The sequence below is a fragment of the Colossoma macropomum genome, unplaced genomic scaffold (assembly GCF_904425465.1).
Source record: "Colossoma macropomum unplaced genomic scaffold, Colossoma_macropomum, whole genome shotgun sequence".
Taxonomy (NCBI): domain Eukaryota; kingdom Metazoa; phylum Chordata; class Actinopteri; order Characiformes; family Serrasalmidae; genus Colossoma; species Colossoma macropomum.
The window spans coordinates 38,124,938-38,138,607 of NW_023494799.1; the positions used below are offsets into that span (position 1 = coordinate 38,124,938).

Genomic DNA, 13,670 nt, shown 5'->3' on the forward strand with positions numbered 1-13,670 from the left:
AAAGTAGCAGAGAAACAGATGGACTACAGTCTGTAACTGTAGAACTACAAAGTGCACCTATGTAGTAAGTGGAGCTGATAAAATGGACAATGAGCGTAGAAACAAGGAGGTGGTCATAATGTTATGCCTGATCGGTGTATAAGCACCATAGCAGATTCCAAAGATGCACACATAGGTCAAGGAATTTTACACTAGACTTTACTGAGAAAAAACCGACAAGGACTGTAGAAACCATCATTATAAGTCACATCATAAGTCAGCCTTTGTTACAGATTTGGCAGTGCAGTATTGCAATTATTAAGTTATTTTCACAGCCTTCCAAAAAACCGTTATAGTCTAGGTCGAAACAGTATTCTTGACACCAAAAATGCCCCCAAAGAGTAATCCTCTCTTTCTCTTTCTGTCTGTCTCTTTGGAGTAGTAGAAACCTGACTGGATGATGAAAGAACAGTTCTTATGACTAATTGCTCTCAGACAAGTCCTTGTTGGTTGAATTTGTGGGGACTGAAAAGAACAACACTGGACTAATTTGTATCACACAACTAATAATAATAAAGCAGGGCCAAAAATCTTCATTAGAACAAAAAAATTTCGCTCCATCTCAACAATGCAGCCATTCTCCCCAGGTTGCTTTGGTAGGAGGCTATAATAACTAAGATTTAACCCCTTAGACGTCACAATAGCAAAACCACAAAAGCATGTTGTACTGTTTCTCACTCATAGCTAATAGAAACAAGTGGATAATTCAGTTTGAGGTCTGGCTTCTAAATGTAATCATACTACTTTATTCTTTTATTTTAGACTTAGATCCGCATTGAAATCACAATGTTAAATGGGGCTCAGACTTGAAAGACCGTCAAATAATTAGTTGGATCACAGAGGCTCCCAAAAGAATAGCATCTTTTATCTATGCCAAGTTTATGTCACACGTATCTGTAAATATTTCTGGGTAAAAGGAACGGGATAGAGTTATGGAACAGAGGGGAAGCCAGGTAAACTGGGAAACGGCTTGGGCTAATGTTTTTAGGGCGTCACATAACCCCAATCATCAATTCGCCCATCTAAAAATATGCCACAGGCCTTATCTGACACCCAGGGTAAGACACTTGATAGGGCTTAAGCCCTCTCCCCTTGTGTACTTTCTGTCAACATGGCACTCTGGGGAACTTTTATACACATTATGTGGGACTGCCCAAAAGTTTATGCTTTTTGGGAGGAGGTTGTTGATCCCATCTCTTCTCTGACCAAGACACACTTCCCCATGGACCCTGAACTTAATTTACTTAATTCCCCATTATGGAAAGTTCCTGGAAAATATGGATGGATGGCTTATTGGCAGCAAAAATGTATCGTCCAGCATTGGATACCCCCTGTCCATATGGCACTGGCTGAATATATTATATCTGGAACTGTCATCTGCAAGAATTAGCAATGCTGCCCCTAGATCTCTTGATACATGGATTCACATGATTATCTAAAGTCAGGACCCTTGTGCTCGCTTAACTATATGATGTGTTTAAGTTGTGAATGATGTAACTCGATTTTCATGCGTCGTGTGTTGTATCTATGAGCAGTTTTTGTGAGTCTTGTGAGTTTGGGCTCAGGAGGGGTGTTTGTCTGTGTTTTTAATCACAAAAATAAATAAATGAATAAATAAATAAATAGTCAGTATTATATTAGGATTCCAGTTTGATTACAAGTTATTGTTGTGCATACAGTCTTGTACAAAGAAAGCCACTTTCTGTTTTTGCCATTGTTTGACATCAACACTGAAGAAAAATGACTCAAATTTGTCAATACAGAATGCAAATTGAATGGGAATTTAATAATTATGTAACTAGCTGCATAATTCATTGTGTAATCAACATAATCACACTGAATAGTACACCAAAAAAGGACAAATCAAAACTGTAGATGTCTGAGATTTAAAATGAAGTATAAAGTCTTTTGCCACGTATTCATTGTGTCTGTGAACTTTTTTTGAAAAACATATCTTCATCCACAGATGTGTGAAATTTTCAAGATGTGGCATTAATGTGGCTCTTGTTTATTGGTTTGCCACAGCTGTGCAAAATGAACGAGACCGAATTAGCTGCCGTAGAGAAAGCCAAGGAGTTGGAACTCTGACCATCAGCATCCTTCTGAAAGCAGAGGCCAGCACACATCAGGTAGGCCCAGGCTCTGTGAGTGAAAACCACAAAAGAGAATCGGTGACTAGGCTCTCCTTTTACTAAAACGCAAGAAAAGTCGCTGTTGAAGCGATCTGGGAAAGACTAGAATATGCTTTAAGAGCTTGAAGAGAAGCAGCCATTAAGGCAATCCTTAGAGACAACAAGATCAGTCCTTTGCCTTTGGTTACCTCTGTGAATGGTGGAATTGCCTCAGGACTCAATTTGATCACAGCCTATTTAATTGAAGTGCATGAGCTTGGAACTGGTGCCAGAATTCAGAGAGTCCCCCCTCCCAAAGCGTGATAACAACGACGCATCCACATGGCATGCCAAAGGAGCACACAGAGAACTAATTGGATGATTGACTAATGAGGCACAAAATGAACCTGGGATGTTTTCCGTTGGGGTCTAATCCACATGCTTGCCTTTCATGTGAGCAGCACACAGCAAGGTCTGATCTAAGTCTAACAGATTTTGTTAGAGAGACCATAGAGGACCATGAGATGGCCTGTCCATAGTTATTTCTCATCTACAAATCACTCAGACTTGTTCCTAATCTAGCGTCGTTGTGCATCTCCATTAAAGAGACATTTTTAATTTTTTTTTTGCGTAATTCAACGGCTAAGATGTAAACAAAGACATTCAGAGTGGTTTGATGTGAAATAGTGTGTTGTAGAGAAACTGACCAACTCAGATTTCTTTACAGTGGTGGTGCTGGGAACCAGGGGTGGTGATGTCTGCATCAAATATTGCCATATTATTTGCTATCGAAAACAAGCAGTGAACCCACTCTTAACATAATCCTTTTCTTACACAAAAATATATACTGTAAAAAGTACATTTGAGTGGCAGAATCTTACCTGAACCTTACTTAAAACAGTGTCTCATGCATCATGTAATGTATTTGTTACCGTTTCATTTAAAGGGTCCCTATCCTACATTATACTTTTTGTCTTTTAATTTTTTTTGTTCCCTAAGTTCCACTTAACCCTTGTGTGGTGTTGATGTGTTTATTACTCAGTGGTCTGGTGGACCCACTGCATTATTGTTTTTAAATCAATACAGCCATAATAATTTATGTAAAAATACCAGTCGTTTAAAATATCAGAAGTGTCCAGTGCAGAGTTCTCCTTTAGCAGCTGTAGCCAGTCAGCAGCCTGTCCATGTTGTCCACCCTCACACAAACACACACACATATATATACAAACACACACACACACACACACACACACACACACACTAACAGCAGGCCATGTAGGAGGAGAACAGAGTGAAGGACACAGCACCTCCACATTTTACTCCCCACGGGTTCAGCCCAACACCACATGTGTAATATAAATGTGTGGGGGGTGAACAGAGTGAAGACACTGAAAATGGGTTATTTTATATGTTCTTCACAGAAAATGAGCAAAGGCCAAAAATCTGAGGCTAAAATAATAATAAATCACATCATTTTTTTCTTTTGGTAAACATTGAAAATGGGTCCCACAGACCTGAACACCACACAAGGGTTGAGAGGATTGTGTGGTTTTATGTGCCAAAAAAAGTTTTACATGACCATTTTCCTCTCTTTATCGCTTAGAATAAAACTGGCTGTTTTTGTTGCTTTGCTTTTAAGACTGATGTATGTAAATGAGCTGCTCTGGTTGATTCTGTATAGTGCGTCTTGTTCCAAAAGGAGCCCAGGCTGAAACGGTCCTTATAACTTCACTGTGTTCATCACTGATGCACATTTGCATGAATAATTTGCATCTGAAGTAGAACTAAAAAGTCTTAAGTAAATCTCTACCTTTTTATTTGCTAACACTAAAAAGACCAAGACCAGGAATTTCACTATTATGAACAGCAGAGCTAAAATTATCGATAGATCTCACAATTAGTTTTGCTCCTAATACATCATTTTTAAGTGACAACATACTGCACCTTGTGGATCTGCACTACAGTCACCTTTTTTGTAAACGTGTACTCATTATATCTGCATAGTTGACGAATATTTTACATTAATTCTTCTGAAGTTGACAACGTTTGGGTTTTTGTTGGTGTATCTTTAAGACCAGTATATGTGAACGAGCTCTTTTCTGATTGGCTGCCATGTATTGTGTCTCATTTAAATTGCAATCCAGTGCAGGTTGAAACACTTTTTATAACTTCAGCGTGAACTACTGTAGGCTGAATAGGTGTGTATATGTAAATGTGACAGTTTGCGTGACATCACAAAAATGAATGAAGTGAATTCAAAACTTGTTTTTGTAGCTTAGTTTCCATAGATGGGCTGTATGGACTGGGGAGTAAGTGCTCTGTTTATATGCCATGTCAAACTGTTTTATTTCAAAACAGTGAGGAAAATCCAGTTTTCTATGATGTGAGCCCTTTGATTACTTTCTGTGAGGTAGCTTTTAGAGATGTTCAATGCTTCAAACATCTGGCTCCTATCATCATCGCTGTGAACAATTCTGACTTGTTTATCTAGGATGGAGTTTTTTCACATCAAACCACTCTGAATATGTACAACTTAATAGTTTAACTATGCAATTTTGAAAAATCGGTGGCATTCCCCTATAACGCACTGCAATCGTTTAAACTGCCTGTCTGAGACCACATCGCTGTGCTGCTCAGCCACAGTAGCATTCATCCCACTGTCTCTGGCCTAAATCTGCAGTACACCTCCTTGACTCCCCCGATGTGTGACATTAGCACCAAGAAGATAGCTCGCCCAGGCGACGTGTGCGAATCCATGAAGCAGCAGCTCCTCCTCCTGGTGGAATGGGCAAAACGCATCCCCGAGTTCTGTGATCTGCCAGTGGACGACAGGGTAAGCCGTGTTTTTGCTTATTTGACCACATGCTGAGTCTTTTCACTTGGGTCCGCAAGGCTCAACATTTAATGATGAGCAGTTTTATAATCAGTCTCCTGTGATTTGGCTGTTCGGCTACACGTGACAGGCACCTAGAGCTTGACTCTGTATACATATCTGAATGTGTGCACTGTCTGTGCTGCGTCTGCGTGCAGGTAAGCCTGTTACGAGCTCACTCTGCCGAGCATCTCATCCTAGGAGGGGCTCGTCGCTCGCTGCCCTACAGTGACATCATTTTGCTGGGTAAGCACGGTTTCCTGTTTATCTTGAAAGCATGTCACATTGTGGGCAGGGATTACAGCTATAATTTATCCTCTCAGGAAATGATTTCATTATCCCTGTGAGTGGCCCAGAGCGAGAGATGTCCAAGCTGGCGGCACGTGTACTGGACGAGCTGGTCAGGCCTCTGAAAGAGCTGGACATCACCGACGCAGAATTCGCCTGTCTCAAGGCCATCATCTTCTTTTCACCAGGTCAGTCAAGGGTCAGTACCGTGTGCCCATTACTTCACCTTCCTGCTTTTCCAAAGAAATGGCTTTGCCAGAAGCTTTGGTCTTTGTTCTTGGCACATGTAAGCTAGTCTGAACACCCTGGTTTCACTGTGTTCTGTGGAAAACTATTAATATCTGGGAAGGTCCTGGCAAGGATAGGCGAGTTCTGAGCTTTATTGCCTTTTGGCAAGAGAGGCTGATTATAATAGCAGAGCCAGGTCAGCTAAGAAAGTCCAGCCAAACTGGTTGAGGACTGTCAAGTTCTGACCGAAAGAACAGCTTTAGCAAACACACACTGAGGCCGGGCGTTATCCTCCACCACCCATTTTAGGCCCTAAACGTTTAACACACAAATTCAGTCATGGTCAGTCTTTCAGATAACGCTTAGCATTGGTTCCTCTGCATGTTTTTGCAGCACCTGTCCCTCGAACTATTTAAAGCTATTGTATTTTGGGTTCCACCAGACTGCCCTGGGCTGGAGAGCTCTCAGATGGTGCGCAGGCTACGCTTCCAGGCCCAGGTCCTGCTGGATGAGGCGACCTGTGAGCAACGGGGCCGCTTCGGGGAGCTGCTGCTGCTGCTGCCTCCTTTACAGAGCATGGCCTGGCAGATGGTGGAACAGCTCCAGCTGGCCCGACTGTTAGGAGAGGCCAATGTGGACAGCCTGCTGCAGGAGATGATACTGGGAGAGGGCGCAGCAAGGAGAAGCGAGTCAGAGTCAGCTACAGCCTCTGCAGGTACCAGATGTTCGTGCATATGTTTAGCATCTGCCGTTGTTCCAAGGTCAGTTTAGACCTTTGTGACCATTTAGGACCAGTGTGAACAGTCTTCAAATATGCAGTTAAAACAAAAATAAGCAGTTTCAAAGCCCTGCCATTGACCTTTCCAAAACACTGAAAGAGGGCTTTGGAAACGTGTGGTATTCCTAAAATTCGCAGGTAAGTCCGAATGGAAGGAGCGGTAAATGCTAAGAACCATATTTCTAAAATAAATCGAATGGTGATTAAATGCTAAAGTAAATAGATGAGATTCGAATTTTGTTAACCTAAGAAACTGATGTTTCTTGATTTGAAACATCAGACATTTATTGATTTAATAAAATAAAAGCATCACAGTATAGAGGCATATCAATAGCAAAATTAAAATTAAAATGTAATGTGTAAAATGCCGATGTATTAGACTTTAAATTTCCTGCTCATATATGCAGTATTGAGGCTCAAAATGACAATTCAAATTTAGTTTTACCATTTTAATTTGCCATCTGGTATACTACAGGGAGATTCCCTCAAAAGAGGCCCGAATATTCTGGTGTAACTCCCGTTAGGATGAAGCAGTGTGAACCAAAAAATACAAAATATGCTACATTTCTTGATGTTTGTGTAATCAATTGCATTACATGCGATGCTGGAAGTGATCTCCGTTTTCTGCAAGACACATGAAGAGGTAGGGGGGGTCTGCACCCAGAAGGTTGCAAACGGATGTTAAACGTTATGACGGCTGTCCGGCGCCTACCTCATCGCTCCGACACAGGGGCATCCCAGCTTGTTCAAAGCTCCATATACTGAAGAGCTCATTGCACATTGTTTCGGTCAGACTGCTTTGTCCTAGCGAGAGTTATTACAGAATATTCGGGGCCTCTTTCAAGTGAATCTGCCTGTAGTGTTGACATTCCTTTTACACAGAGATTTAGACAGTTAATAGTGGTTTTATTTAAACTAGAATTGCAGTCATACTTCATGTGAATATGAAAAATTTGTGTCAAAATGGTAATTAAAATGTCATTTATCTTATGTGCATTTGTGTTCCCTAATAAGACATTTCACATTGCATGATCAGAGCAAACACCAAGCTAAAAAGATGGCTAAATTTAATTGTACAAAGGGAAACAGCACCTTTGCAATTACATATTCTTAGCCTACAGCACTTGTCCTGTACCAAAATAGTTTTAAAAAAATGCACTCTAAGCCGATAGTATTTTCATTTCACAAATTTACACCTGTTAGTCGATCCATCTGGTCGGGACTACAGCTAAGCTATAAACTCTAAGGGTTTATAGCTTGACTTACATTAGCAGATGAGGTAAAGTAGAGCAATACATCCATTTGTAATGCTCACTGTGTCATCATAAATGACCCAAGCAGAATGTTTAATCCAACGAATCGAATGATTTCCTGTCTCCTCAGGCTGGGAAATTTAAATTCAACTATAGTAGTACATTGCCATTTTACATATTACATTTTCATTTTCATTTTGCTACTGATATGTTTGCATATTCAAGCAGAATGTGCCATTTGGTAAGCCAAAACTACTTTATCAAACCCTGATTTTGCCTTTTAGGGGTACAAAGTTTAACCTAAATTTCATTTCATTTCTCTCACGTCTGCTGTATTGGACTCCTAGTCCAGATATTCTCTCTGTGACTCTCAGTGCACAGTCAGACTCTGTCTCTATAAGCACACTGGTTTAAGTTAATTCTTCAGAGCCAGAGTTCATCCACTGAGGGAGTTGAGTGGCTGGCTGAATATGAAGATGTAGAGGATGGATGGTAAATCTGGACTTGTCTTTTCCCCTGTCTGATCCACCACAGGGTCAAATTCGGAAGTGCTAATTTTTAGCCCACCTGCAGACCCAGCCCTGCCCAGGAACCTCCAACCGGACCACATCTCATTACCTAACTTCACATCAGTTATCCTCCCTGTACCATCCTGTGAGTAGTCAATATAAGGAACGGTTCAAACTGAAATGTACAAAATGTTCAAGAGGGATATTTAAGGGCTACTAATACAGTTTGTTTTCACTGCCTGGAATACTAGAACACTGCACACGCTAGGGCTTGACTGATATGAACATTTCGTGGCTGATACTGTTTTTTAGGGGGATAAAAATTTTTAATAAACAATATGAGTCAGTATAATTAGTATTTTTTATTTTTATTTAATGTTTTAATTTTAAACTAATAACAGTAACAAAGAAAGTAGTCAGTCTCGCTAGTGTTCGACAGGTTTAGTTGCTAATGTGGTTGTCTACACTGTATCGAACACATCTCCTCTCATCTTATTTTTCTTATTTTTCTCAACAGTTTCCTTCATAGTAAAATTATGTATAGTATTTTTGACATTATCCTCATGCCAGGTTTGAATGCAAGTAACATGTTTTGTTATTTTAACCATGATAGTGTTTTGTGTTTAGATTTACTGTAATACAACTGATCTAATGGTCACTGTCACTTCAGAAGCCTATATATATCTATTTATAAGCGGAGTCACTAATTACTGATGCTTGAAGGCATAATTGGATACCAGTAACTGGTGAGATGTGAGATGTCAGTATGTGACAGTATATCAGTCGGGCCCTAGTACACATACACACAACATAGGCTTGTTTTTTACAATCTCAGGACACATCCCGAACATATGTAACTACCTAACCTTAACCTCAGTAACCAAAAAGTGCCCTTTAAGTTTTACTAAATGGACCCTATAAAAAGCACTTTATGAGGTCAGGACCAATTTGCTGGTCCAGACAAAACAAGTCAACCCTGTTTTTTATTTTCCTGCAAAGGCAGGACATGTACAGCTTAATCTCCAGTTGAAATGGCCGTTAAGTAAGTTGTCAGGAAAAGAGCAGAAAACATACAATCAGTTCCGTAAGTATTTGGCCAGTGACCTAATTTTTGTAATTTTGCCTCTGTACACCACCACAATGGATTTGAAATGAAGCAGTCAAGATGTGATTGAAATGTAGATTTTCAGCTTTAATTCAAGGGTAATGCAAAAATATTGCATTAACCGTTTAGGAATTGTGAGCTCCCAACTGCTCCCTGGGCGCTGCGGAGAGGGCTGCCCACCACTCCGGGCAAGTGTGCTCACTGCCCCCTAGTGTGTGTCTTCACTAGTGTGTATGTGGTGTTTCACTGCATGGATGGGTTAGATTGCGGAGGTGAAATTTCCCCATTGTGGGACTAATAAGGGTCACTTAATCTAATCTTAATCTTAGTTAAAGCCATTTCTGATTTTTTTCAGATCTAAAGCAAGAGTGGAGCTCGATTTTTTCTTCTCAAAGACGAAAGCTTTAGGTATTTATCTCATAGTGAGATTTGGTGGTCTATGAGGTCTCGCACAGTTGCCAAGAGTCTCATTTCCTTTATCATCTTTAATAATTGTTTAAAGAAGTTTCGGAAACTCCCTTTTTTCACTTAGTTTCTTTGACATGCCCCTTCCTTATGCAAGTGGGTTATCTTATGTCTCTAATCTCCTCAGAAATATTTTCTGAACTCAACGACCATTTTGACTGGATACTGTAGAAAGGACTGGGAATTAAATGAAGGGTGGTCTCTGATCTTTGCACAGCACTGCATGTCCTGAAAGTTTGTGAAAACAAACCTACACACACATAAACACAGAGACAAGCTGACCAGGGCAGAATGTTGATGTCTGTCTTCCATCATTAGAGTTTGCACCACTCTGAGCAATATTATTGTTGTCTCCTTTTTTCCCCTGATTGTCCTCTCAAGATTTTGAGCATTAGCCCTTGTGAGGAGTGTCAGGCTTATTTATGTAATGCCAAACTCACGTTCCTCTCTCTCTCCCTCCAGTAGCTCTGCCTGGTGTTCCCCTACTCTCCACACAGACAGGCACCCAGCTCTACACACATGGGCAGGCTGCAGACATGTCAACAGAGATGACCAGTGGCCTCTCCATGCCAGCTGTCCACACGTGCCTCTGAGCAGATGAGAAGACAAAAACGTTTACTCTTGTACTCACAGAAGCACACAGCCTTTACGGTTCTCATTTATCTACAGGTGAATGATACGATGCGTAGCTGCATATCTAGGTTCTCTATATTCCATCAAAGAGATGCACTCATAATTAACAGTGGTTGAATAAAGAGTAAAAGACATGGATGGAATCCCTGCCAACTAAAGCAGTGTAATTAATATAGTGTGTAAACATTTAACTATTCAAAACTTCCCAGGCCATACATAAAAAACTAAGCTTCATAACAACCCATTTTAAAAGTATAGTTTTTCTGATGTCACAAAAACTCATTTACATATATCCAGCTATTGAGCCTACAGCAGTTTCGCTCCGCCCTTTCATGCTGAAGTTATAAAGAGTGTTTCAGCGCCAGACTGCTTTTTTGTTGAGGCGTAACACATGGGCACCAATCAGAACAGAGGCCATTTACATGCATCAGTCTTAGGCTGCGCTTGCACTTCCAGGCTGGCAAAAACCCAGTTTTTCTGCCTTAATGTGACACACATCTAATGATTTCTGAGCTGTGTGGACACACGAATCAGGTGATTTCCAACCAGATCTGAGCCAGTTTTATATGCAGTCCTTTATCAGAAACATGACCTTAATGAGAGCGGTCAGTTTGTGTTATTATAAAATGTGTTATTTTTTGAATGTGCGTGCACCATCATTCACTGTTGATGTGGCAGCAGCACCAAATGTGAAGTTAGTGCCAGTAAACGCTGCAAATGTAATGCGTCTGACCCTAGTTAGTTTTATTGTTGTTCATGACGCACGTGGTTCATTCCTGTGACATTATTGATCAGGACGAGTGCATTTGGGTCGTTTCAGGACAAATTTGAGATTTACATTTACACAAATGTGAACCGTCAAGATTGGATCTCAGCAAAAAAATCAGAATTGAGCAATGACATTTTTACATAGCCTCAGTAATAAAACCAGCCTGACTAATGGAAAATGGTCATGTAAAAATGAGTCATGACTGGACTTGGTACATAAAAACGGTAAAATATAAAATACAAGAAAGATGTAGGATAGGGAGCCCTTTGTTGGCCAGAAGACCGTTTTTAAATGTGACAGATCTTGAATGCATCACTTGTTGCATGCCAGAAAGGGTGTGAGAGGAGCAAAAGGAATCATTGATTACAATAAAATATGATTGTTTGTGAAATATTAACAGATGATAACAAAGACTCACTTATTCTCTGAGGAGATAAGTTCTGTGGAATCATAGGTAAATTATTGTACTGTTTATTGCACTGTTGATGTGGCAGGAACAAGGATATGAGTGGAACAGTGCGTGTTGAGAACATGGTCTGTTTTTTTTCTCTGACATAGCATGTTCTTATTAGAGATAGAAATGCTTTCTTATAGAAAATGATATCAAAATATTGACTGTATCCTTATGTCTTTAATCACAGTCCACTGACTTTGAGTGAAAAGCAAACAATAGCTTATCACATGTTCTGTCATACTGCATTTTGAAGAGAGGAAATACTGTTTTTGAGCCATAACATTAGTGCACATATTACAAAACAATGCTGGGAACATGTACATGTAACACAATGATGTCAGCACCTGTACTGAGTAAATGAATTGAATTATATGAAAGCAAGACAAGGTGTGGTTCTTTACATAATTAAACTATGATGTCAAAATATTTCTGTCCTAATTAGAGTAACCTGCTCCAATTCAAATGAAAAAAGCAGTGCAACCTTATTTGCAGGGTCACTCAATGTACTCAGCAGTTACAATACTGTACGATACGAATACGATAAAAACAATTTTGTGGCAGATATGTGTATAAAATGATTATAATGCAATGCTAATATTCTGTAGGATAAACACAGCTGTAGATTCTAAAACTATTCATTGATAAATAATTGAGAAAGCTGTACAGCATCAGATAAAATTAACATCCTGAAGCCTTATGTACAAAAAGCAGTGACCAGATCTCGCTGATCATATACACTATATGGCCAAAATTATGTGAACACTCCTCCTGTCAACTGTAAGTGACAAACTACAAGAGACAGATGCCTTCTGGATGAACTGTAAGTGCTGTTATTATGAAATAGAAGCATCTAGAAGCAACAACAGCTCAGCCCAAAGCAGTGGACACAAACTCACAGAGACAGGCCAACAAGTGCTGAAGTGTGCAGCGCATGAAAATCGCATATTCTCTGTTGCATCACTGACTCTAAAGTTCTAAACTTCCTCTGGAAGCAACATCAGTTCAGTATGCGCAATGCCAAGCGTTGGGGGGCATATTAATGCTCACGGTCTTGGAATGGCTTGTCCCAGTAAGCTCATATAGGTGTGAGGGTCAGGTGTCCACATACTATTGGCCATATAGTGTAGCTCAGTAATTTTGTGACAAGATATTATAATTTATATTTCTAATAACGTTTATTTATCTATTTATACATATCATGTCATAACTTTGCATTCTTTCCAAAATCATTTACATTGTGAATAAACCATTGGTTCACATTTTGCTGTCTAGTTAATAGCACATCAGTCTAATTTTGTCACTGAATGACAATTATTAACATGACAAGTGATTTGAAGCTTTTGGACATTACTGTACTTGTAAGTGGATTTTTTGAAGAAGAAACTGGATATGTTTGCTAAATATTCAGCAGAGGGCGCCATTTACTTACCAAGACCCAGTAAGTAGGGGCCCTTGACAAGGACGGCATGTACCACAATAGACAAGATAGATAATCCTTTAAATAAGATAATCCTTTAAATTACAATACATTATTGTTAGCAGTAGGGCTTTTGACCGATGTTCTATGTTGATTTATAAAGTAAATAAATGATAACTATTGTCTCAGTTTGCAGGGAGACCAACTATCATCAAATGTAAGCTTAAAGTCTCAGCTAAAACAATACACATGGAATGCCATAACATTTGCTGCCTAATTAAAGTGACTTTCAAGCACAGAGAAAATAAATCATTTAAATGAAATGCACAAAAAATATTCAGTGGTATATTCTCCCCAATTTTAACCATATAACATTTAAAAAAACTACTTTAAAGTGTCTCAGTTACTCTCACTCAGCAGCTCTCCAACAACAGCTTGTATAGAAAAGCACTGCCAATAGAATGAGATGCTCTGGTGCAGCCGTACATGAGCCTGTCACCATGTCCAATGCCAAGCATCGACAAGAGGGACATAAAACTCTCCAGCGTTGGACTGTTGAGCATTAATGCATCACCACTGAATACTTTGGGATGAAGCCCTCATAGCAATTTTCAGACACCTCATGTAATGCCTTCCCATAAGAGCAGAGAAATTAAGTGCTGTTGACGTCAGAAGAAATGTTGGAAAAGCAAGTATCTACAGTGTTTTGGACATATAGTGTACTTTTGAATTTTTTTATAATCACTATG

General features: G+C 39.6%; 1 protein-coding gene across 1 annotated transcript in view; it reads left to right on the plus strand.

Moving 5' to 3' along the window:
• Window positions 1-11,876, plus strand: part of hnf4b (hepatic nuclear factor 4, beta) — a 28,727-nt gene extending 16,851 nt beyond the window's left edge. Inside the window, exons 5-11 of the mRNA XM_036587417.1 lie at window positions 2,065-2,168; window positions 4,831-4,983; window positions 5,181-5,268; window positions 5,346-5,498; window positions 5,981-6,253; window positions 8,104-8,223; window positions 10,114-11,876. Of these exons, the coding sequence (XP_036443310.1) occupies window positions 2,065-2,168; window positions 4,831-4,983; window positions 5,181-5,268; window positions 5,346-5,498; window positions 5,981-6,253; window positions 8,104-8,223; window positions 10,114-10,241 (1,019 nt within the window). The 3' untranslated portion in view covers window positions 10,242-11,876. The remainder of the gene's footprint in view (window positions 1-2,064; window positions 2,169-4,830; window positions 4,984-5,180; window positions 5,269-5,345; window positions 5,499-5,980; window positions 6,254-8,103; window positions 8,224-10,113) is intronic.
• Window positions 11,877-13,670: the final 1,794 nt, after the last annotated feature.